This window comes from Prionailurus viverrinus, chromosome E3 (genome assembly GCF_022837055.1).
Source record: "Prionailurus viverrinus isolate Anna chromosome E3, UM_Priviv_1.0, whole genome shotgun sequence".
NCBI lineage: Eukaryota > Metazoa > Chordata > Mammalia > Carnivora > Felidae > Prionailurus > Prionailurus viverrinus.
In genome coordinates, this window is record NC_062576.1 from 28,885,936 (window position 1) to 28,908,697 (window position 22,762).

At 47.0% G+C, this 22,762-nt stretch overlaps 2 protein-coding genes across 3 annotated transcripts in view; one reads left to right on the forward strand and one right to left on the reverse strand.

Annotated features, from left to right (window-relative positions):
* LOC125154266 (nodal modulator 1) overlaps window positions 1-15,449 on the reverse strand; it is a 56,886-nt gene extending 41,437 nt beyond the window's left edge. The window contains exons 1-9 of the mRNA XM_047838257.1: window positions 15,186-15,449; window positions 13,070-13,159; window positions 10,796-10,841; window positions 7,031-7,131; window positions 5,955-6,061; window positions 4,062-4,134; window positions 1,504-1,656; window positions 810-947; window positions 385-474 (exon numbers count right to left, since the gene is read on the reverse strand). Of these exons, the coding sequence (XP_047694213.1) occupies window positions 385-474; window positions 810-947; window positions 1,504-1,656; window positions 4,062-4,134; window positions 5,955-6,061; window positions 7,031-7,131; window positions 10,796-10,841; window positions 13,070-13,159; window positions 15,186-15,350 (963 nt within the window). The 5' untranslated portion in view covers window positions 15,351-15,449. The remainder of the gene's footprint in view (window positions 1-384; window positions 475-809; window positions 948-1,503; window positions 1,657-4,061; window positions 4,135-5,954; window positions 6,062-7,030; window positions 7,132-10,795; window positions 10,842-13,069; window positions 13,160-15,185) is intronic.
* A 2,470-nt stretch (window positions 15,450-17,919) lies between these two features.
* ABCC6 (ATP binding cassette subfamily C member 6) overlaps window positions 17,920-22,762 on the forward strand; it is a 57,557-nt gene continuing 52,714 nt past the window's right edge. For both annotated transcript variants that reach the window (XM_047837685.1, XM_047837684.1), the window contains exons 1-4: window positions 17,920-18,084; window positions 19,565-19,747; window positions 22,079-22,204; window positions 22,350-22,478. In XM_047837685.1, coding sequence (XP_047693641.1) covers window positions 18,049-18,084; window positions 19,565-19,747; window positions 22,079-22,204; window positions 22,350-22,478 — 474 coding nt within the window. In that variant the 5' untranslated portion in view covers window positions 17,920-18,048. The remainder of the gene's footprint in view (window positions 18,085-19,564; window positions 19,748-22,078; window positions 22,205-22,349; window positions 22,479-22,762) is intronic.

The following is a 22,762-nucleotide window of genomic DNA, read 5'->3' on the forward strand; positions in this document are numbered from 1 at the left end:
CACAACACTTATCACCTTCTGATACACTAGTGAGTTTACCTATCGGAGCCACTGATGTCTGAAAGAACAGAATTTTGTGTCTCGTTAGGTCCCCACTGTACGCCCACCCCTGTGACAGTACCTGAATCGTCTGGCACTGGCACGCACTAAATACATCTCATGGCACAAAGTAGCTAGAACTCAGGCTCCAATTTTCTCAGATGAGGAAATTACTGAGAGTGGATCCCAGGCTGAACTGGAACAGAGCACAAGATTCTGTTTTTCCCAGCAGCCTAGCCCTTACAGATACAATACTGGCTGTTTATTCTTAAACACGTTTGCAACGCCTGTGCCCAGGGTGGGCAACTTGGACACCTGTCCCTCCAGACGGCAGGCAGGTCTTACCTCAATTTTCAGGCTGTCGTGTTCCACTGTAAAGTCACGTCTAGAAGGAGCAACATCAAAGGTGATCCTCTCTCCTCTATAGAAGGGGATCTAGAAGGAAGGGTCTGTTCATTACCAAGGGCCAACAACAAGATTCAACCATCAATATTAATAACTGACCCAACAGGCCACAAATGACAAGGGGTTTGAGGCGAGCTGAGAGACAAAATATTAATCCTGTTGCCGATCTTAAAAGAGGAAGGCCCAAACTTTTTCCAGCTATTTATTACCAAAGGATCAGAATCTCATCTTAAATAATTACACTACATAAAATGGTCATGAAACTGCAGGTCAATCATTTATTCCTTTTAACACCCAAATGGCATTGATTCTTGCTGCGTTGTAAGAGTCCCATACATTCACAGGCGCAAATCTCCTCCACTCACCACAGTGTAGTCCCCACTTGGCAAGGAATAGAAGGAGAAGGAGCCATCTTCTTTGGAGACCACAAAGCACAAATACACCAGACTCTCGTCCTGGGGCTGGAAGCCGGGCACTGGTGAGATGTTGCAGCCCAGGACATCCTGTGCCAAGGGGGGGGTAGGGAGGGTGAAAATGACTTCCTTTTCCACTTATGTGCTCTGATCATCAGCAAATGGCCATGCTATTGGAAAATTTTTCTAAGTTTTATGTCACGAGATACGTATTTCTGAAATCCAGGGCATAGTACTGGAGATAAAAGGAACACGGACTTTTTTACACTCAAGGTGAGAAGTTAAAAATTGGCACAGTCTCCTTGGAAAAAAATGACGTGACTGTCTTCATCTATGACGGGTCACCACTCTCAACAAGAAAATGGAGCGCAGGAAGACGAAGTGGCCAGCCCACACAGCCAGCAAGAGGCAGGGTGGGGACTGGTCTGCTCCTGGGTCGGACTGATTTCAGGGCCTGTGCACTTTCTGACATAGTCCACTCCTATCAAAGCCACTCAGCTTCTCGGGAGTCAACCGAGAAACACAGTGTTCTTAAACGTTGAAACAATACACCCACCTTGAGCTACATTTTCAGCAGTGTGTTCTTGGTCTGTAAGCCCGCAGCCCCGCCCACAAGTTTGTCTGTTCTCCACTTTTCTTTACTTACCTCTTTGGATACTACAGATGAGAAGAGAAGGAACTTCACCCCTTTCATAGGCTCCCCGTCGCTGCGGACTGACCCAGACACATTGTAGCCGGCTACGATGAGGGGGCTGGCGGCGTGGGCGTTGGAATTGGTCACCCGCACGGTGGTGCTCGCCTATGGAAGAGGGGAGTTTACCTTCCCAAGCAACAACCCCTCAGGATGTTCAACAACAGGAAGACGTGCTTCAGCTAAAACAGTAACAGGGGGCACCTGGGTGGCCCAGCCAGTTAAGCCTCTGGACTCCTGGTTTCGGCTCAGGTCGTGATCTCACAGTTCGTGAGTCTGAGCCCCGCCTCAGGCTCTGTGCTGACAGCACGGAGCTGGTTGGGATTCTCTGTCTCCCTCTCTCTCTGCCCCTTCCCTACTTGCTCTCTATCTCTCTATTGCGCTCAAAAGAATGATTTCCTTGGCATGGTAACACTTTACTTTTTCACATTTTTCCACCTTCCAAATTGTCCACCTCTGTTATCACTCCTGCTACCATGCTGTTCTACCTACTCCAATTTTTTTAAATGAGCACGCTCTCCTTTTTTTCCGTATTTAATGGTGCAGATGCATGCATTTTTAAAGCTGTCTGCCAAAGCACAGTTTACACGGAGAAAACACACGCGTTGAAGGTGTACAGCACAGTGATTTTTCACAAACTGAACACACCCTGTGACTAGCACCCACCAACAGAATGGAACCAGCACCCAGAAGCCTCCTCACGCTCATTTCCAAGGCACTGCCCCCCAAGGGCACTCATTATCCTGATGTTTAGCAGCATGCCCTACTTCGAAACACAATTTTATATTAATAAACTCAAATTCCTTTATGCATACAATTAACAATGTAAGCCTTAAAATTTATCCTAATCAGAATGTATAAGCCATGAGTTGTGGTTTTTTTGTTTTTTTGTTTTTTTTAAAACATGAGTTTTAAACAAAACCTTTCTAAAACCCTGAAAACTGGCAGGCGTGAACAGTATACAGAGAAGTCTAGGTGTGAAACCCTACTATCTGTTATACATGCATAAAACCTTTTCAATAAAAACAGAAATAATGATTCTGATGGTTCTTTCGCAAGAATGACACACAGTCTCGGGGCACATGGGTGGCTCAGTTGGCTAAGCGTCCAACTTCGGCTCAGGTCATGATCTGACGGTTCATGGCTTTGAGCCCCGAGTCAGGCTCTGTGCGGACAGCTCAGAGCCTGGATCTTGCTTCAGATTCTGTGTCTCCCTCTCTCTCTCTGCCCCTCCTCCACTCAGGCTCTGTCTGTCTGTCAAAAATAAATAAATGTTAAAGAAAAAAGAATTTAAAAAAAATGAGACACAGTCTCAAAACCAGCATAAAAGTTAACATGATGAAATGTCCTTTAGATCTTTCTTCAATTTGTTTTTCCACAGATTACAAAAGCTCACCTTGTCTGTTTCTTCCTTTTTCTGATCTTTTACTATGAACGATTTCCATCAAACAAAAAGATATGAAGACTACCCTAAAGAACACCTATATATACACTCTAACCAGCCGAAGAAATAAAAGCAGAAACAAAATTCAGGACCCTTGCGTACCTCCAAATCCCCCACCTGCCTCCCTCTATGGATGTCAATGTCACCACGGACTTGGTGTCTGCCATTCCCAAGCACAGCTTCATGCTTTGTCTACATAGGAAGTACCCTGAATGTTTGTCACGACTATCTAAACAATACTGTGTTTCCTTACCTTCAGCTACTTGCCGTTTTCCCTCAACTTTATGTTTCTTTTTACTTTATGGTTTTTTTTTTAACGTTTATTTTTGAGAGAGAGAGAGAGAGAGAGCGAGCAGGGGAGGGGCAGAGAGGGAGGGAGACACAGAATCCAAAGCAGGCTCCAGGCTCTCAGCTGTTAGCACAGAGCCCAACGCGGGGCTCGAACTCACAGACCGCGAGATCATGACCTGAGCCGAAGTCGGATGCTTAACAAACTGAGCCACCCAGGAGCCCCAAACTTTATGTTTCTAAATGTACTCCTATTGATCTACGTAGCTCTGGTTCATTCATTTTTGCCGTCCAACAGAATTCTACTGTGTGATGAAACCACTCTCCACCTAAAGGACATCAAGGTTGCTTACGATATTTTGCTATTACAAGCAAAATTGCAATAAACATTCTTTTATATTCTCCTTGGGCACACGTACAACAGGTTTCTAAAATGTTAAGTGTATTTATAGATTGCTGTTTCAGGCTGGAAAAAGAACAACAAATAAATCTAATCGGGTCCTTCTGGTGTTGATTCAGCTTAAAATAGCTACAGTTAATAACAGACCTATTTCACAGAAGGAAGGCAATATTGTCACCTAAAACCAAAAGCAACATAAGCAACATCTGCTACACTGAGTTTTATCTTATAAATACCACCAAACCAATCAGTAGCACTGTCATTTTTCATCTACTTCCAGAAAAACCATAAACCCATTTCATACCTTGAACTGAAATCCGTACGTTTGTCCCCAAACCAGAACACTGCTGGCACAGCTATCAACATAAATGAAATACTCACCTCCTTCAATGCCCAGGTTGGATGAGTTGCAAGAATTTCATAATCTCCAGGAAGAACTTTAAAAAATGCAAACCTAAGACATACAAAGAGCCAATAAAGTTTCTTTCAAAACAACCCAAGTATACTAATTTATGACTAGTATTGGAAGCACTAGAAAATAATGTTCGAATTATCACAAACTGGCCATTAGCTGGTTAAATGAGCATAAACAAAATTCAATCCTTCACTGTACAAATCACATCAGGGAGCACTTACTGAGTACTTCCTGTATATAAAAACAGGTGTTCTGTGGGCTGACAGGAAGGAGGTTTTAGGTTTCTCCTAAACCCCAAGGATTTCTGACCTGAGAACCAGTCACTGTGGCTTAGCCAGGGATCAGTCACAGAACTTGCAAGTGCATTTTGACAGAGGCGTTAGGCATGAATAGGCATAGAGAAGGGAAGGGGTGCCAAAGGAACAGAAGGGGGAAGGGAGGAGTCCTGTGTAAAGAAGAGAGAACAGATCCGACAGGCTGAGGCCATCGCTAACACAAGATGATGCTGATGACACTGGTAGGGCAAATGACAGCAAGCTTCGAATCCTGTGCCGGAGAGTTTAGACGTGTTAGCAGAAACAAACAGAGTAAAAGGCGTTCCGGGCTCTTGCACAAACTACTGTGATGAAATCAGGTGCTGACAAAGACCAGTTAGGTAGCTGTAGACAAACCAGCCCCAGAGTGACAGGAGATGAGGCTGGGAAGGCCACCAGCAGGATTCTGACATATTTAACCCTTTCAAAGCGCAAAGCCCAGACGACGAGAGGGCAAACTCTAGTGAAATGGACGATCAAAAATCCACCTAATTTCTTCTCCTGTGGTGTCATTTTGCTACTTTGCTACAGTAACATGGAAATGACTACTGGATTTTGCAATTAGTGAGATTTAACCTCTACTTCTGCAGGCTAAGATCACTGTTTTAGATAAGTGCAGAGGAATGAGATTCAACAAGTTCAGGTCACTTTTCCCAGAGAGGTCAAAAGCAAACTACTACTAGTCTAGAGAAAATGGAAGCTCTGCGTCCCCCAGCAGGCTTCAATCAAGTAGAAGTAAACGTTATCCCCAGACTGAAAAATAATTTCGACAACCCTCATTTAGAAACTGGATAGCTTACCGACAGACTCATTATCAACTTCTAATTTGCAGTTAAGTTGGTTTTGTATACTGAAGGAGTAATGATTTGAATGCTTTCAAAATTATCAGTTGGAACTATTCTGAATTAATCTTGGCACATCTGTTAACACTTACAACTTGACGACATAGATCCATTAAATAAATGGCTTTAAATCTGACTCAACAAGGTTAATTTAAATAGTTGTCGCTTCGAACTACAAAATAATTTTCATGTAATAGTGATGAAATGATTTTTTAAAAATCGTAATAGAGCAAATCTATATGGAGCTAACATTATTAAGCATGTATTCCACACAGGGCAGTTTGAAATAAAAATATTAATTTAATCTTCCTAATAACCTTGGGAGGTGGGCTCCACCACCACGGTCACTTGTAAATGAGAAAACTAAGGCCCAAAGGCATTAAGTAACTTGTCTGGGACCAAACCCAGTAAGTGGGAGAACAAGGACCCAAACCCAGGTTTTCAGGCTCCAGAGCCAGCCCCAGCTGTTAAATGAAGGCCTACTACGTGCCGGGCACTGCCGGAGGGACTGTAGAGACCTTAACTCATCTCCTCAGTGCTGGAGGAGAGACGTCAGATGACTTCTTTCACAGACAAAGGGTTTGAACTTGCCTGATGAGTCCAAACCAGGATTTAAACCCAGGACTCCCTATACCTGAAGCTCCTCCAGCCCCAGTAACAGCACCCCCTCTCCGTGAGGCAGGATGACACGGGCACAACTCACTTTCCACCAGGCTGGGTCACGGTGGACTGGATCTTCGCTTCGGTCCCCGTGTTTCTCAGAGACACCTGAACTCCTGCAGGGCCCAGGGGCTGCCCTTTGCTGAGAACCTGGCAAGGAGAAGGAGGTCAGGACTGAAGCCAGGTGCAAAGCTCTCTCCACTCAGCAGAACTGCCCGGCCCGTTCATGTCCCCCCTCATGGAGCTTATATCCTTCCTGGGGGCAAGACTCCTTTACAAAGATTAGACAGATCACGGAGACCCTTCCCAAGGAGAGCTGAGGGGCTGAGAGAGGGAGTAGTAACAGGGAAATAATACTTTGTTTCACTGAATCTAAGACACCGTCAGCCAAACAGACACCATTATTCTACAATCTCTACAGAGAAAGAAAACAATATCCATGATCCTCCTCCCCAGCAAGAAATTCACACATGAAATCAGGACCCCCTCGCCTCATCCAAGGGTGAGCGCCTCACTCTCGGTGTAAAGGTAAAGGAGAAATGAACTCGCCAGGAAGAAAAGGACAGCAAAGAAATCTGCACATGTCAACCTTGGTGCCAGATGGAGGGAGAAAAAAATACTCCCCTGAGAATCTGAGCTCGAAGCTGCCATTCGCACAGGTTAGCACTCTAAATTCACACGACCAGGGGGGCCCAGAAAACTCTCAGAGAATCCAGTTTACTGAGACAGCCCCTGGGGGAGGGGCCAAAGCAAACGCAAATCCTGTCTGGAAGGGGCCGGCTTGGGTTTCCCTCAGTGAGGACAAGATGCCACCCGGCCTGGGGCCTCAGTTCTTCCTGTCCTCACCCCTACGAAAGGCCAGCCCTAGCAGTTATTCGCCAGCAGCCTTTACAGGGGAATGGCCTGGCATTCCCTCGCAAGCGCCCTTGTGGAAGAATGATAGGGAACCTAGATCTGACCCTGAAAAACACCCACTACCTTGTACACGAAATTCCACCCTCCCAAAGCCTACCTATGGGTCCCGTGTGGGCTTACTCGCCCAATTTAAAGAAGGTTAAGAGAAGACGCAGTATATAATACGGAGCAACCATTAAAAAGAACAATCTTCCAGAGCCAAACCTTTCCATTCACAGAGAACCCTGTGAACACAAAGTTGATGTCCCCGCCCTTTGTGCAGATGTCGCTGACGCCGTCCACGTAGAGCTCCACGTTTGTTGGCTCTGAGAAGTGAAGGGGGGAGGGGAGGGAACAAACAGGATACGAGACACAAGAGCAAGTTTAGTGCTGAGGTAAGGTGAATGTGCCCGGGCAAAACACCCTTACCAGTTAACTTTCATTTATTTTTGAGCACTTACTACGCGCGCAGGGTTAAAACTCCAAAGGTACCAGGAGGTATGAGGAAGGTCTCCCCCCGACCTCTTCCCCGGACACCCAGGTTCCCACCCCAGGGTGAAACAGCGTGTGCAGGATGATATGCTTTGATGACAGTCTTTCGGCTGAGCCGTATGTCAGAGCCTCAGTGACAATTCAGGACGCACCAAATCGTTTCAGTTCCTGGATGCTTACCACGGACCAGACACGGAGCTAAGTGCGCGTGTTCCTCACAACTACATGAGCAGGGGGGTAAAAATGCCTGCAACTGATTATTTTAAATTTTTTTTTTTCAACGTTTATTTATTTTTGGGACAGAGAGAGACAGAGCGTGAATGGGGGAGGGGCAGAGAGAGAGGGAGACACAGAATCGGAAACAGGCTCCAGGCTCCGAGCCGTCAGCCCAGAGCCTGACGCGGGGCTCGAACTCACGGACTGCGAGATCGTGACCTGGCTGAAGTCGGACGCCCAACCGACGGCGCCACCCAGGCGCCCCTGCAACTGATTATTAAACTGACACAAGGAAAGGTTAAAGGACCCCCCTCCCCAAAGTCACAGAGCTTGTGAGTGACAGAGCCCCAATTCAACCTGCAAAAGCCTGCCTCCAAACTGTCCCCTGACCAAGTGCGTGAGTGCAGCCATGGCAAAACGGGACGGGAAGCTCCAATGCCCACAGGAACCAAGCAGGGAGACAGGCCACATGGGCCTAGGGTGAATGGAAAAGGGGAAGCCACTACTCACTTTGCACCAAATGCCAACTTTCTCACAAAAAAACGGAAACCTGGATTTTTATGTGCTATCTCCAGAATTTTCAGTATTAGCAACTAATTGATTTTGTCTAAAAAAACTGAAGAGGTCATCATAACAAGGGTTCAAGCTTTTAAAAGGTTAGGAAGAGGGGCGCCCGGGTGTCTCAGTCGGTAAGTGTCCAACTTCAGCTCAGGTCATGATCTTGCGGTCTGTGAGTTCAAGCCCTACGTCGGGCTCTGTGCTGACGGCATGGGGCCTGCTTGGGATTCTGTCTCCGTCTCTCTCTGCCCCTCCCCCGCACACATGTTCTCTCTTTCAAAATAAATAAATAAACTTAAAAAAAAATAAAAGGTTAGGAAGAATGTAGAATGGTAAGTAGAGAAAAAAATGGGAAAATCAGGAGAATTTTGGGTAAAGAATTACACACACACACACACACACACACACACACACAGAAGATGCCAGTAAAAAATGCACAAAAGACTTAAACAGACACCTCACAAAAGAGGCTGTCAACATGGCCAATAAACACATATAAAAAGCATTTATTTCATTGACCGTGGAGCAAACATGAGACTCCACCACATTACCACCAGCATGGCCAAAATGAAAAAGAGTGACCATATCAAGTGCTGGGGAGACGACGAGGCACCTGGAACCCTTGCTCACTGCTGGTAGAGCAGAATTTGCCAAACCTGCTTGGATATTTGACAAGATCTACTACAGCTGCACATGTAAACGCACTGTCACCCAGCAAGTTCCCTTCTGGGGTATACCCAACAGAAATGCAAACATGCTAAAACGTGTACCAAAAGATATGAACAAGGACGTTCGCAGGGACACTATACTTAGTGGCCAAAGTCAGCAGCCCATATGTCTGTCCACAGAAGGGGGTGAATCACCTTCTATTCACACGGTAATCAAATGAGGGAGCAAAAGCTACAGGTAATACAGATGAACTTCTTTACCAACGTCAAGAGAAAGAAACCAGTTGGCAGGAGGGGAGGGGACTCAAACAAAACACTCCCACAGGGTGCTGAATCTGCAACCTCTGCTTTAGTCCTATGCTGGGTTTCCTCACCTCCGGCTTTCTGGAAGGCACAGGTCAGGTCCCCCCCAGCTATGAACTGGAAAAGAACTTTCCTCACAGAGCCACACTAGCTCTCGGCCATGTGAGCTGCACTTTACCCTTTGCGATGGCAGGGACTAAATTCTTCCTCCTCTAACTCAGGAGCAAGATGGCCTGAACCAACCAGCACCCCAGCCCTCCCCTTCCCAAGCTACAGAACAGGGATAAACACACATCCACTCTTGGAAGCCACGACAAAGCAGAGCCCTCTCTTCTTATCTCAACCCCATTCCATTCCACATCTCCAGCTCTGATACAAGGCAGACACATCAGGAAAGTTTTGAGCTTTTGTCTGTATGTGTGCATAATGCTTTTAAGTATTTATTCCCTACTGATTATGTGCCAGCCTTTCTCAGCACGTACACAAACTAGCCCATTAAATCTCGAAGACAGGCCATGAGGCAGCTACAACCCCTCCCCTGACCCCCTAGCGAGCCCTTTCCTGACCCCCTAGTGAGAAGACACCAACCCAGGGGGAAGTAACTTATCCAAGGTTGTCACAGAGCCAGTAAAGCCCAAGGATGCCAGATCTTGTGATCTTTTTTTTTTTTTTTAATGTTTTTATTTATTTTTGAGAGACCACAAGCGGGGAAGGGGCAGAGAGAAAGGGACAGAGGATCTGAAGCGGGCTCTGTGCTGACAGCCTGACAGCAGAGAGCCTGATACGGGGCCTGAACTCACAAACTGAGATCATGACCTGAGGTGAAGTCAGACGTTCAACCGACTGAGTCACCAAGGTGCCCCTCTTGTGATCTCTTATGAGAAGTAGATCTGGATTTTCACGTGAAATCTCACGACGTTGAATATTTCAATCAAGTCACTAAAAATGCCCCAGGGGGCTAAGAAAGAAGCCATCCTAGGACAGGAAAAGAAGTCCCCACTCCTGACCTCTAGAAGTCATTCTGCTGCCACTTAATGAATGAAACTACAAAAGCAGAGCTTCCTGAGGCAGATTCAAGAAAGGACGCCTATTTTTTTTTTTAATTTTTTTTTTTCAACGTTTATTTATTTTTGGGACAGAGAGAGACAGAGCATGAACGGGGGAGGGGCAGAGAGAGAGGGAGACACAGAATCGGAAACAGGCTCCAGGCTCCGAGCCATCAGCCCAGAGCCCGACGCAGGGCTCAAACTCCCGCGAGATCGTGACCTGGCTGAAGTCGGACGCTTAACTGACTGCGCCACCCAGGCGCCCCAAGGACGCCTATTTTAAGAGAAATGACAGAAAACCTTAAGGTAGGTCCAAGATAAATCCAATTTACTCTAACGTAACAAGCAGGTGGGGGGCGCCTGGATGGCTCAGTCAGTTAAACTTCTGACTTTGGTTTAGGTCATGATCTCGTGGTTCACGGGTTCGAGCCTTGCTTCAGGCTCTGTGCTGACAGCTCGTAGCCTGGAGCCTGCTTCAGATTCTGTGTCTCCCTCTTTCTCTGCCCCTCCCCTGCTCGTACTCTGTCTCTCAAAAGTATATAAAAAAGTGTATATATATATATAGTAGCAAACAGGAAAAAGCCCTGTTCCACACTAGAAATGTATCCTTAATATTTTAACAGTGTATGCACTCCAACAATTTAAATTAATATTCAGCACACAATCTAATCCTTTACAGAGTATGTCTGGCTATTCAGTTAACTTACCAAAACTCCACCCTAGGGGAGGCTCGATCTTCAGAATGAAATCTCCCTAAAAAGGGGGGGGTGGGGGAGAAAAGATAGAGGAATGAAAACCAATGACCTTTCAATTAGTTTAATTTACTTCAGGGCTACCATTTAATCTAGCATTTTCACACCTACAATGAAATTCCAAGTATAGGGGCGCCTGGGTGGCTCAGGCAGTTAAGTGTCCAACTCTTGATCTCAGCTCAGGTCATGATCTCACGGTCCATGGGTTTGAGCCCCACATCAGGCTCTGTGCTTACAGCATGGAGCCTGCTCGGAATTCTCTCTCCCTCCCTCTGCCCCTACCCCACTAGTGCTCTCTCTCACTCTCTCTCTCTCAAAATAAATAAATAAACTTAAAAAAAAAAAGAAAAAGAAATTCCAAATATATATTGTGTCCTTCTAAGTCGCTGTGGGCTGTCTGGTTCCCTTCGGATGTGGTGGGCTGAAGCTGGCTGCCCAGAAGTCCCCATCCAACCAATCACGAGACACCACGTTAACGCCCATGGGAGAGTTCTAAAGGTGTTACGTTCAGCCACTCGCTGTCTTCTGATGCCAAACATGCGACTAATGGAGTCTCCTATTAACCCCGCCTACATCCAAGGTTGCCAGGGTCATTGTGTATCTTTAGGAACAAAAGTCATTTCTTTTAAAAAAAATTTTTTTTTCAACGTTTATTTATTTTTTTGGGGACAGAGAGAGACAGAGCATGAATGGGGGAGGGGCGGAGAGGGAGACACAGAATCGGAAACAGGCTCCAGGCTCTGAGCCATCAGCCCAGAGCCCGACGCGGGGCTCGAACTCCCGGACCGTGAGATCGTGACCTGGCTGAAGTCGGACGCTTAACCGAATGCGCCACCCAGGCGCCCCACAAAAGTCATTTCTTAAAACTAGATGTTACTCACACACCTTGCTTTCTTGAGAATGATACGAATAGTTAAAAACAAAACAAACAAACAAAAAATGATTTTAAGACCAACCTATAGAAGTCAGCCTTACATACTGTGGTGAAAGATGTAATTTCAAGAATAGTGTTGTGTTATAATATTTTAAATTGGGAAAAGCCTCTACGCCTATCGATAGAGACACAGTTACATAAATTGACAGTTTTGATTTGATTCTGATGTGCTATGCGGCCATTAAAAATAAATCAGTAGACCTGCACAGGCTGATGTTGAAAGTGTACCAAGATGTTACCATAGGGGAAAAAAAAAAAACAAAAATTGCAGAATAATTCCTGTTGTTTAGTTCCATCCGATATAAAAAAACAAAGCCAAAGCTATGTGTACACACTGACTATTTTTTGCAACTTCCTGTGAGCCTACGTTTCTAAATAAAACGTTGAAATGGGAAGGGTAACGAGGGTGGGGTATAAGTAGGTGTGGATACATGTCTATGCACACACGCACATATGTGGGCATCTTTAGAATTATAAAAATTTTTTTTTCTTAATGTTTATTTACTTTTGAGAGAGAAAGAGAGAGAGCACGGTGGGGAGAGGCGGAGAGAGAGGGAGACACAGAATCGGAAACAGGCTCCAAGCTCTGAGCTGTCAGCACAGAGCTTGATGTGATGCTCGAACCCACGAAGTCTAAGATCATGACCTGAGCCGAAGTCAGACACGTAACTGACTGAGCCACCCAGGCGCCCCTTTACAATTATAATACAGAGAAAGCTGTCTCTTGGGATACACATCAGAACCATTACCAGTGGTCATCACTACAGAGGGATGAGAAATCGGGGGGCAAATGGATAAATTTACTTCAAATACTTCTAAAGACCTCATTTTGTTGTTTCCCACAAAGCTCACAAATTCGGGTATCACTTGCACAGTTTTTTTAAAACAATATTTTAAGCTGCTTGCAAATAAACAGTTCTATTAAATCAGGGTTTCTGGATGTCGGCACTGCTGACGTTTGGTCTGTCCTGTGCAGCAGGTTCAGCTTCATTTCTGGCCTCTGCTCACTAGATAAAGATGCCCTCCCCCAACACCAGACAGGTGTCACAACCAAAAATGTCTCTAGACATCGCCAGATGTCCCTGCAGACACTGAGAACCACTGTTCGGTTTGTACTCAATCAACCCACTTTATAAATTGTCTCCCTCAAAATTTGGCCAGGACTGTAGATTCCACTTATAATTTACAAAAGAGACAAGCATTTGCTCATGTGCCAAATAAAGCCTGCTCTGGTTAGGGCGGTCCTGGAGGCCATACCACTTCCAATCATAAACGACTACAGTAGTCTCTCTTACCTTATCATACAAGGGGATCATAAAGTAACCATTATTAGGGGCACAGTCTGTCTGGTATTTCAAAGTCCCGTGCTTGGTATACAACTTTATCTAGAAGACAAGAGAAAGAAGAAAAGTCATAATATAGCCTTTGAGGATTAGCTACGTTACACCACAATGCATTTGGCCAATATGCACTTGCTGAGGACCTACTATGTGCTGTGATGAACACCAGGCACTAAGGTCAGAGATAAATAAGACAAAGTATCCACGAAATAGTGTAATTAGATATTTTTTAGGTTAGAAACCCTCTAAAGACTACCCTGCAAAGTCATATTTTTCAATATTTTTCAGTGTGTTTTTAGTGGCTGTCTCTATGGATGTAAAACAAATTTGCCAATGTGCTATTAATAAGGTGCTTATTAAAATGCAATCCCCAAGCCCCACTTCTGTTTCTAAACTAGAAGGTTGGGTGGGGGGACAGGGATCTACATTCATCTCAAATGATTCCCAATATTTGCGAGTTAACACTCATCTAGGAATTTTTAATTTCCTCTTTTATTTTCATTCTTTGGCAAAAATAAATCAAAAGGCACTTAATGTGTGTCTTTTCAAGGGATCTCTAAAGTTCTTGTATCCTGGGCATTTCCAAATACAATCTCTTAACCTTTTAAGACACTCAAGCAGCATCTGGGTTTTCCACATGCTGTGTGATAGTCATTTAACCTCCTGAGGTCCAGTTTCTTCATAAATACGAAAAGAGCCACTCCCCTTCGTGGTGATTATACAGACTCACATCAATGCATATTAAGCACCTGGCAGACAGCATGGCTCAAAAAAAAAAAAAAAGCGTTCTTATTATTTTACTATATTACTATGTGGTAGTACTAACTTCTCTCTGCCTTTACTTTTCTCTCGGAGCCCCAGGAAACTAAGTAGCACAAAGCCTTGCAAGGCAGCTTCTGAACTGGTCTGTGCCCACACACTGGTAGGCAGCCCAAGAGGTGGCACGGGCACCCAGCAGAGCCCTAGAACCCTGCCATTGCCAGTGGGTTGACTCATTAAACACCTGACTTAGGACCAAAACTGGCAGAGAAGCGAGAGACAGAGGGGTCTTGCAGGTGATAATTATTTTCTTTAGTTAATACATGGTGCTGGATTCTGCTTCTGTCTCAACACCCTCCTACAAGAACAAAAGCTGGGATTTGGAACAAGGCCAGGGCGACCCAGTGGAGTGTGGAATCTATTTTCTACCCCTCCCCAAACCCATCTCAGCAACCAGATTTGTAGAATATACTGGTTCATTCCTTCACCACAGCCCTTCAGCTGCCAGCAATGGACTGGCTCAAATGTGCTTTCAGTCAGCCTTTGGGGTCTTAATCCCCCCAAAGTCCCTTCTCTTTGCCAGCTAATAGCCTCTTCCTTTTTTCTCTCTCTCTCCAATCCCCTTCTGCCCCATCACAGTACCCTTCTAAGACAGAGGCCAGCCCTCCCTCAGGTCCCCTCCCATCTATCCTGACAAGTGACCTTACTTTTCACAAAAGCTTTCTGGGCCATAATGCCACTGTATTGATAATCATGTAACTGCCTGGGGCTTTACAACTTAATAGAAGACTTCAGCTCAAATCTCCAGCATTAATTTCACTAGTTACCCAGAAAGACATTCAGGGCAGCTGCCAACTCTCCATTTTTAAAGGAAAAGGAGTCCCGGGGTGGGGGGATATCGGGAAAGATTAAAAATACGTATTCCCAGCCCCAGAGATGCCAACAGAGATCTACCCGGACAGGATCTTTGGGATGGGAATCAGTGCTCTCTAAAAGCATCCCTGGGGGGTTTCGAGGAATGGATTAGAACTTTTGGGGGCTCTGAGACGTGGGGTACATACCTCTAGGTCCCCAACCCCACTCCGTAGCTGACCCCACGATAGGAACCCCCACCCCAGCGCGACGGGGAGGGCATGGGATGGTGGAGAGCCCGCGGGGGGCGGAGTCTTCAAGGAGGCAAGGACTCCTAGAACGTGGGGCAGGTGGCAACCGCCTGGCGTCTGAGGCGAGGCCACCGCAGCCCAGACAGGTTGAGTAACTGGCTCAGGGTCACACAGCGAGCTCCGGTCCCGGCCGCGGGGCGGGCGCTCACCTCGATGAGCGAGTAGTTGATCTCCACGTCCGACTTGACGAAGCCCCCGCAGCCCACCACGATGTCCTCGGAGGCGCGTGCCGGACCCACGCCACTCAGCAGCAGCACCACAGCGGCGGCCACCACCACTGGCCCCGGCGGCCCCAAGCCCCTGCACGCCCGCATGGCCGGGCCTCTGCCGCCCGACCCTTCGCAGGCCTCCAGGTCCCGCCCCTAGCTCCGCGCGCGGCCCGCTGCTTCCTCCTCTGCCCGCCGCTGACAGCCCAGGCCCCGCCCCGGCGCTGCTGCGCGTGCGTGCTCCGGCGCCACGCCCCCTCGCCAGACAGGCTAACTACAACGCATGCTCAGCAACAAAACCAGACCATTAGTGCCCTACGGTGGCCTGGAGGACTCCGCGCACCGTCTGTCAGGTGCAGTTGCAAGGTGCCTGATTACAGTCACAAACTCCAAAGTTGAATTATGCTTTGGAATTCAATATCGCTGAAACCGAAAACGACAAGAGACTATTGATTTAAGTATCCAACTACTCCCCCGAATGTTTTTGGCACATGTATTTCACAGGTGATATATAATCTCAAAAACCCGTTTAGGAATTTGAGTCAGTGCATTTTTCCATTATAAATAAGCAGTACTTTTTTAAAAAAAAGCAATACATAGGCCATTTAAGGTCAGCATTATGTTTTTAAAAAAAGGGTATTTGAAATTTATTTTAATCCCAGTTCTAATAACATTTGTGTAGAAACAAACTTGAGGGTTTTTCTCCCATAAGCAAGAGATGCAAACAGTTAATTTACTTTGAATTGTCTGTGATTTGAAGCATGGTTTGTCAGAAAACAAGTTCAAATCTCAGTACGTTGTGCTTTGCCCCAAGATTATACATATACTATGACAAAAACTGAATTTAACTGCAAGTTACCACATCAAAAGAGACAAAAATTGCTTTTCTGACCTGATATTGGAATTCTTCCATTTTGCCCTAAAAGAGAATCAAGCCCTTTATTTTGATAGTTTTTATATTTTATTTCTAAACAACCAGGTAAGAGAGAAAATTTCCCACCAGAATTTATCATTGTGACCAAGACTTAAGCAATATACAACTATGAATCATAGGGAGTTTAGACCATGCAATGGTTAAAACCTTCATGGGTCCTATAATGGAATGATACATCCCCCAAGGATCTCAGTCATGAGCACGTCTGATTTCAGTTTCTCACTCTGCACTCTCACTGGAAATACAGTGGAATTCTCAACTATTTGGTTATAGAGAGAATCTAGCTTAATATTTATTTCAGTTATTGGGTATTTATAACTACAACTGAAACAGATGCCCTTTCCTCTCCCTAGCATGAGTCCCTGGTTTGTCTTAGCAAATCTGCATGGGGCTGAAAGCCACCAATTAGAAATGCTGACCCATGGAACCTTCTCACCTTACAGAATGGGAAACTGAGGCTGAGAGGGGGAAAGGGACTAGTTTAGGGCTCTGCATTCAGCCCTGTACTGTTCAGAGGACTGGGTTCTGTTCTTGGCTCACCCAACTGATTTCCTCTGTGTTCTTCCTTACTTTCTGACCATTACCCCAAAATTCCCACCATTCCCCACAAATTCATCTTCACATATACAATAAAATAAACACTAGGACTGTGGCAATGCCTATCAGAGGTGGGGTCACATGGGGTCACAGTAAGAGAGGCCTCCCCCTAATTTCCATCAGCCTCCACCAAGATCACCTCAAATAAGCAGACGTAATTTATAAATGTGAACAGCAGACCTGCCACACTCAGCTTCAAAACTGAGTTTGTTCTCTGTGTCCCTGCTCTTCCAGAAGACCCACGCCGGAGGACAGCTGAAGGCATACTGACTTGGGCCCCAGGCCAGGGTTGGGAAAGGGGAGAGCCCACACAGGGAAGGCCATGCGAGAAGTGGCATTCAAGAGCTGCAGAGAAGTGACAGGGCAATGTGGAGAATGCATAGAGTCTGACTCCTTCCTCCAAACTGAGTACCTGTGTTTGCCTGTCTGAAAAAGCTGTCTTTTCATTTCTATCTTGAAAAGAATACATGCTCGTGGCAGAAAGAAAGAAAACAGAAAAAGGAAAGGAAAAAGAAAAGAAAAATGAGGATTTCCATGATCACTGCTGGACTGCACGTCCATTTTTAAAATCTATGCATACATGTTGCATAAAGGATTTCCCAAAAAGAGCTACTGTCTGGGAACACACCTTGCTTTAACACCCAGGAGAGGAAGGCCAAGATTTGACTTCCTTCTCCCCCTTTCCCCAACCTAAGCATATACTTTTTTTTTTGCATAAATATTATAGCCTATTTTGTATTATAATCTTGTTTTCATTTAGCGTTTAGCAACTATCTTTCCATATTATATTTCTGAAATGGCACAGTGAACCACTGCTTAGTAACCTATGGATAACATAACATTACTAATACTAATAATCGCTAACTCATTGAGCATTTACTGTGTTCTTGGCACTGTGCTAAACTCTTTATTAGTAATCTTAATATCTTCCCACCACCCTACAGGCAGACAGTGTCCATCCCACCTGTTGCGGGACTGGAGGGTTTTAGCGGGATGCCACTGCACTTTCCGGGGCTCCGAGATCCCCTCCCCCAATGCCGGCTCGGGCCACCCAGAGTGCCCCCTCCAATCGCCTCGTCTCATCCCTTCCCGCCCCACCCTTGCCGCGCGGCGGGACCTTGCCCCGGGCCTGGCGATCCCGGAGCTGGAATCCCAGCCTAGCCTGTCAGTCTCCGCCCCTTCCAGGACCCGGAGCGCGGCAAAGGAGGCTGTCGGACAGACGGACAGACGGACAGACCGCGGGGCGGACAGACGGACAGGCACGGGAGGCGCGCGATGGCCGCGGCTGCAGAGCCCTGTGTGGGACAGGGAGTAAGTCCCCCCACCCCCACCCCGCCTCCTGCCCCACTCTCCTTTTCCGGGCTTGGTAGGTCTCTCCGGCAGCTTTCTCCAGGGGGTGATACCGGGGAGGGGAGAGACCACCAAATTCCCAGGCAAACAGCAGGCAAGTGCGGGCCCTTTAACCGAGCCTGCCCCTGGAGACCCCAGCACCACTAAGGGGGCCTCCCGACCTCCCAGCTGCCTGCAGGCTTTGACCTCTATTTGCATAAAGCTTCAGGACCCCCACCTCTCTGGCCGGCTTCCTCTTTCATCCAGGCTCTTAGCGAAAGACTCTGGGAAAGAGGCTCATGGGATGGGAGCAAGGGTCGCAAACTCCCAGGATTTCAGGGGCCGGGCCGGTAAGGCAATAGTAATAGCTGATATTAATTGAGGGCTTACTTTGTGCCCCACATCCTCCTGTGTGCTTTATTGGTATCAACCCATTTAATTCAATCCTTAGAGGTAGATTCTCTGAACACCACCCCTCTCCTTTGCAACAAAGGAAACTGAGGCACAGGGAAGTTGAAGTTCACAGAGCTGACCAGTGGGGAGCAGTGAAGTGGGGAGCAGTGAAGAAAGATAACCAGTGTGGGAGAGGGAGGACTGTTAATATAGTAGGAAGAGAACTGAAGAGCCATGTTCTCTGAACTTCCCATTCAGACTTTTTGTAGCGTTAGAGAAGGCCAGTCAAGAGGCTGAGAGAAGAATCACAGACCCAGGGGCACCTGGGGGGCTCAGTCCATTAAGCATCTGGCTCTTGACTTGGGATCAGGTCATGATTTCATGGTTCATGGGTTCAAGTCCCGGGGCTCAGCTCTGACAGCATGGAGCCTGCTTGGGATTTTCTCTCTCTCCCTGTGTCTCTGCCCCTCCCCTACTCCTGTGCTTGTTCTCTCTCTCTCTCTCTCTCTCTCAATAAATAAACTTAAAAAAAAAAAAGAATCACAGATCAAGACCCTCTGTAGAACAAGCTTTGGGGTCAAACAGGCTTCATGGGAATTAGCTCTGCCACTTTCTATATGTGTGGGCCTGAAGAAGGCTGTTCCCCTCTCAGTGCCTCAGTTCCCTGGTCTGTGAAATGGGAACAGTAACACCTACCTCTGAAAATATAAGGCTTAAATGACAGTCTGCACCCAGTATTCATCCTGGAACCCAGGTATCCCAGACTCCAGGACCCAGCCACCTTGGTTCAAATCCCAGCACCACCACACTGGGTGATAGTCACCCAGGTTATGTAACCTTTCTGGGCCTCAGCTTCCTCATATGCAAAATCAGTAGCATAATTGCCTGTACTTCTTAGGGTTGATATTACTAGCATTAAAGGAGTTGAGACTTATAAGGTACTCCAGAGAGTGCTGGGCCCATTTTCATGTCAATGTTAGGAGTCCAGATGGTTGCCTTGCCCCCTAATCAGGTGAATCTGGGACTCCTGCATTGTATGATCACAAGGGTCGCCCCGGTGTTCCCTCAGGTCTGGAACTGGACAGAGCCTGAACCCATTGCTGCCCACCTACTGAACGTGTGCTTCCTGAAAACAGCAGGGATCTGGGTACCCCCGATGTACCTCTGGGTCCTTGGCCCCATCTACCTCCTCTACATCCATCGCCACGGCAACAACTACCTCCGGATGTCCCCGCTCTTCAAGGCCAAAATGGTAACCGCTGCCTCTGGGAGGCTGTAACCAGACAATGGTTGGGAGGTGTGGGAAGCTGGCTGGAGCCTTGGCGGAGACCCCAAAGTGGACACTCCTCCTTTCAAGGAGCACCCAGGGTGGGGGCAAGACGGGGACCTCTTAGTCAAACAGAGCAATACTCCAGAGAGGCTACAGAGGTAAACTCTGTGGAACCAGATTCCCCCAAACAGATATGGTGACAATGAAAATCCACGCATCTGCAAACACACACATCCGGATGTTCAGATGTTCCTGGCCAGTTTGTGACTACCATACCTTGGAATTACCCACAGGGTGTGAGGTATACTCCTGGGGTACACGAGGTGATTTTAGGGTCACACTTGGGTGAATTTTTAAAAATTTTTTGAACAGTTACGCGTTGATTTTTATGTTTTCCCACTGGCAGTTCTAAACACCGGTTCTTAAAATTGTTCTGTATTTATTTTAGTGTGTTACAAAAACACGGGCATTCCAAGTGTGAGCCTTTCTGCTCATCCATCCCGTTCTCCAAACCTCTACAAGAATGTCCTTCCCAGGCATTAAGGAATCTGCTCCTGAAATCATTGTTGCACTATGTACTAACTAACTTGGATTAAATTAAAAAAAAAAAAAAAAAAAAAAAAAAAAAAAAGAACGTCCTTCCCATACCACCTCGTTAATTTTTGTCCTATTGTCGAACTCCTCCTTAAAGGGCCAGACAGTATATATTTGAGGCTTTGAGGGTCCATGTGGATTCCATGTCACCTACTCTGCCATTGCAGCAGAAAAGCAGCCACAAACAACAGTAAATAAATAAGCATGACTGTGTCTCGATAGCATTTTCTCAAAAGTCACTGAAATTTAAACTTCATGTAATTTTCACACGTCACGACCTATTATACTTTTTTGAGTTTTGTTCAATGATTGAAAAATGTCAAAAACCATCCTTAGCTCACAGGGGATACAAAAATAGGCAGCGGGTCAAACCCAGGCCGCCAGTAGTACTTGGAGCCCCGCTTTGGACTGTGAGGTGCTTGTAATAGTTCCTGCTATGCGCCCAGAGGCCTCGTCTTCTCTCCCACCTGTGTCCACCTTCTGCTTTCCTGCTTTCTCTCATTCAGAAGAGAGATCCCCGCATCTTAGAGAAAGGTCTGGAGACATACCAGTCCTGACAGAGCTTCTCCTTGATTTTATAGCAGGGGTCACGGGTGTCTGGGTGGCTCAGTCGGTTAAGCATCCAATTTCGGCTCAGGTCATGATCTCACCGTTGGTGAGTTCAAGTCCCGCGTCGGGCTGTGTGCTGACAGCTCAGAGCCTGGAGCCTGGTTCAGATTCTGTGTCTCCCTCTCTCTTTGCCCGTCACTCACTCGTGCTCTCTCTGTCAAAAATAAATAAACATTAAAAACTTTTTAAAAATAGTAGAGGTCAAAGGGACTTGAAGAGAGTGTAAGTTTTTCATCCCCTGCGTGAATGTTGTTTCAGGCCGCTTCTTTCTTTCTTTCTTTCTTTCTTTCTTTCTTTCTTTCTTTCTTTATAAATGTTTATTTATTTTCGAGAGACACAGAGTGTGACTGGGGGGGAGGGGCAGAGAGAGGGAGATACACACACACACACACACACACACACACACACACACACAGAATCCAAAGCAGCCTCCAGGCTCTGAGCTGTCAGCACAGAGTCCAATGGAGGGCTCAAACTCATGAACCATGAGATCGTGACCTGAGCTGAAGTTGGACAGTTAACCGTCTGAGCCACCCAGGAGCCCCTTTTTTAAAAAAATTTTTTGATGTTTATTTATTTGAGAGAGAGAGAGACAGACAGACAGACAGACAGAGCATGAGCGGGGGAGGGGCAGAGAAAGAGAAAGACACAGAATTTGAAGCAGGCTCCAGGCTCTGAGCTGTCAGCACAGAGCCCGACGCAGGGCTTGAACTCACGAACCATGAGAACATGACCTGAGCTGAAGTTGGACACTTAACCTACTGAGCCACCCAGGTACCCCCATGGCGCTTCTTCATACCTAAAGCACCTCGCCTGTGTACTCTTGGTGCACCCTGCCCCACCCTCGCATTCTGGAAAATACTGGGTTGGCCTGGGTCCCTGGGGCATATTATTTATAGGACACTTCCAGGTCAAGGTGAATCTGTAGGTAAGGCTTCCCTTCCTGCTTCTTATTCGGCATCTCTCACACCGGCACTGCTAAATTATGATGTTGGGACCTTAGCGGTGCCTCATCCAGAGCCACTGCCCAGTGGGCGTGGGGTCCCTGTCTGGTTTGCCCCCACCTTTCTTTTTGCCTGCCGGCCTTATCTAGCCAAGCCTGTTTCCCAGGTGCTTGGGCTTGCCCTCATCATCCTGTGCACGTCCAGCGTGTCTGTGGCTCTCTGGAGAATCCAGCGGGGAACACCCCAGGCCCCAGAATTCCTCATTCATCCTACTGTGTGGCTCACCACGATGGTAAGGACAACCCAGGCTTGCTGGGCTTGCTCCTGGCTGAGAGGCTTCTCTTGCCCTGGTGGAGGGTGTGGGGCAGAGCACAGCTCCCTTCCGCCCTCCCTGCCCCTGCCCACCTTAAGGGGCCTGTCCTGACTCTCCTGTCCAGAGCTTCGCCATGTTCCTGGTCCACACGGAGAGGAAGAAAGGGGTCCGGGCATCGGGGCTGCTGTTTGGATACTGGCTTCTCTGCTTTCTCTTGCCAGCGACCAGTGCTGCCCAGCTGGCCTCGCAAGGGGTAAGTGGAAGCCTGGGGAACCGATGTGGCAGTTTCAGGCCGTGGGTTGCCCTGCCTCCCTCCTTCCTCCTCCCCTTTCCGCACATGACTTACTGTCTACACAGGGACACACACCACGGTTGCTTAAACTCCAGCGACACACAGGCACACTCACTCACACAGGTGTATGCGTCATCCCATATGTTTTTATGGACACTTATTCCCAGGGTCTTACACACGTAGCTCACACACTTCACTTGCACAGCAGACGCACCCCTTTGTGCCCCACCTTTCATGCATCACAC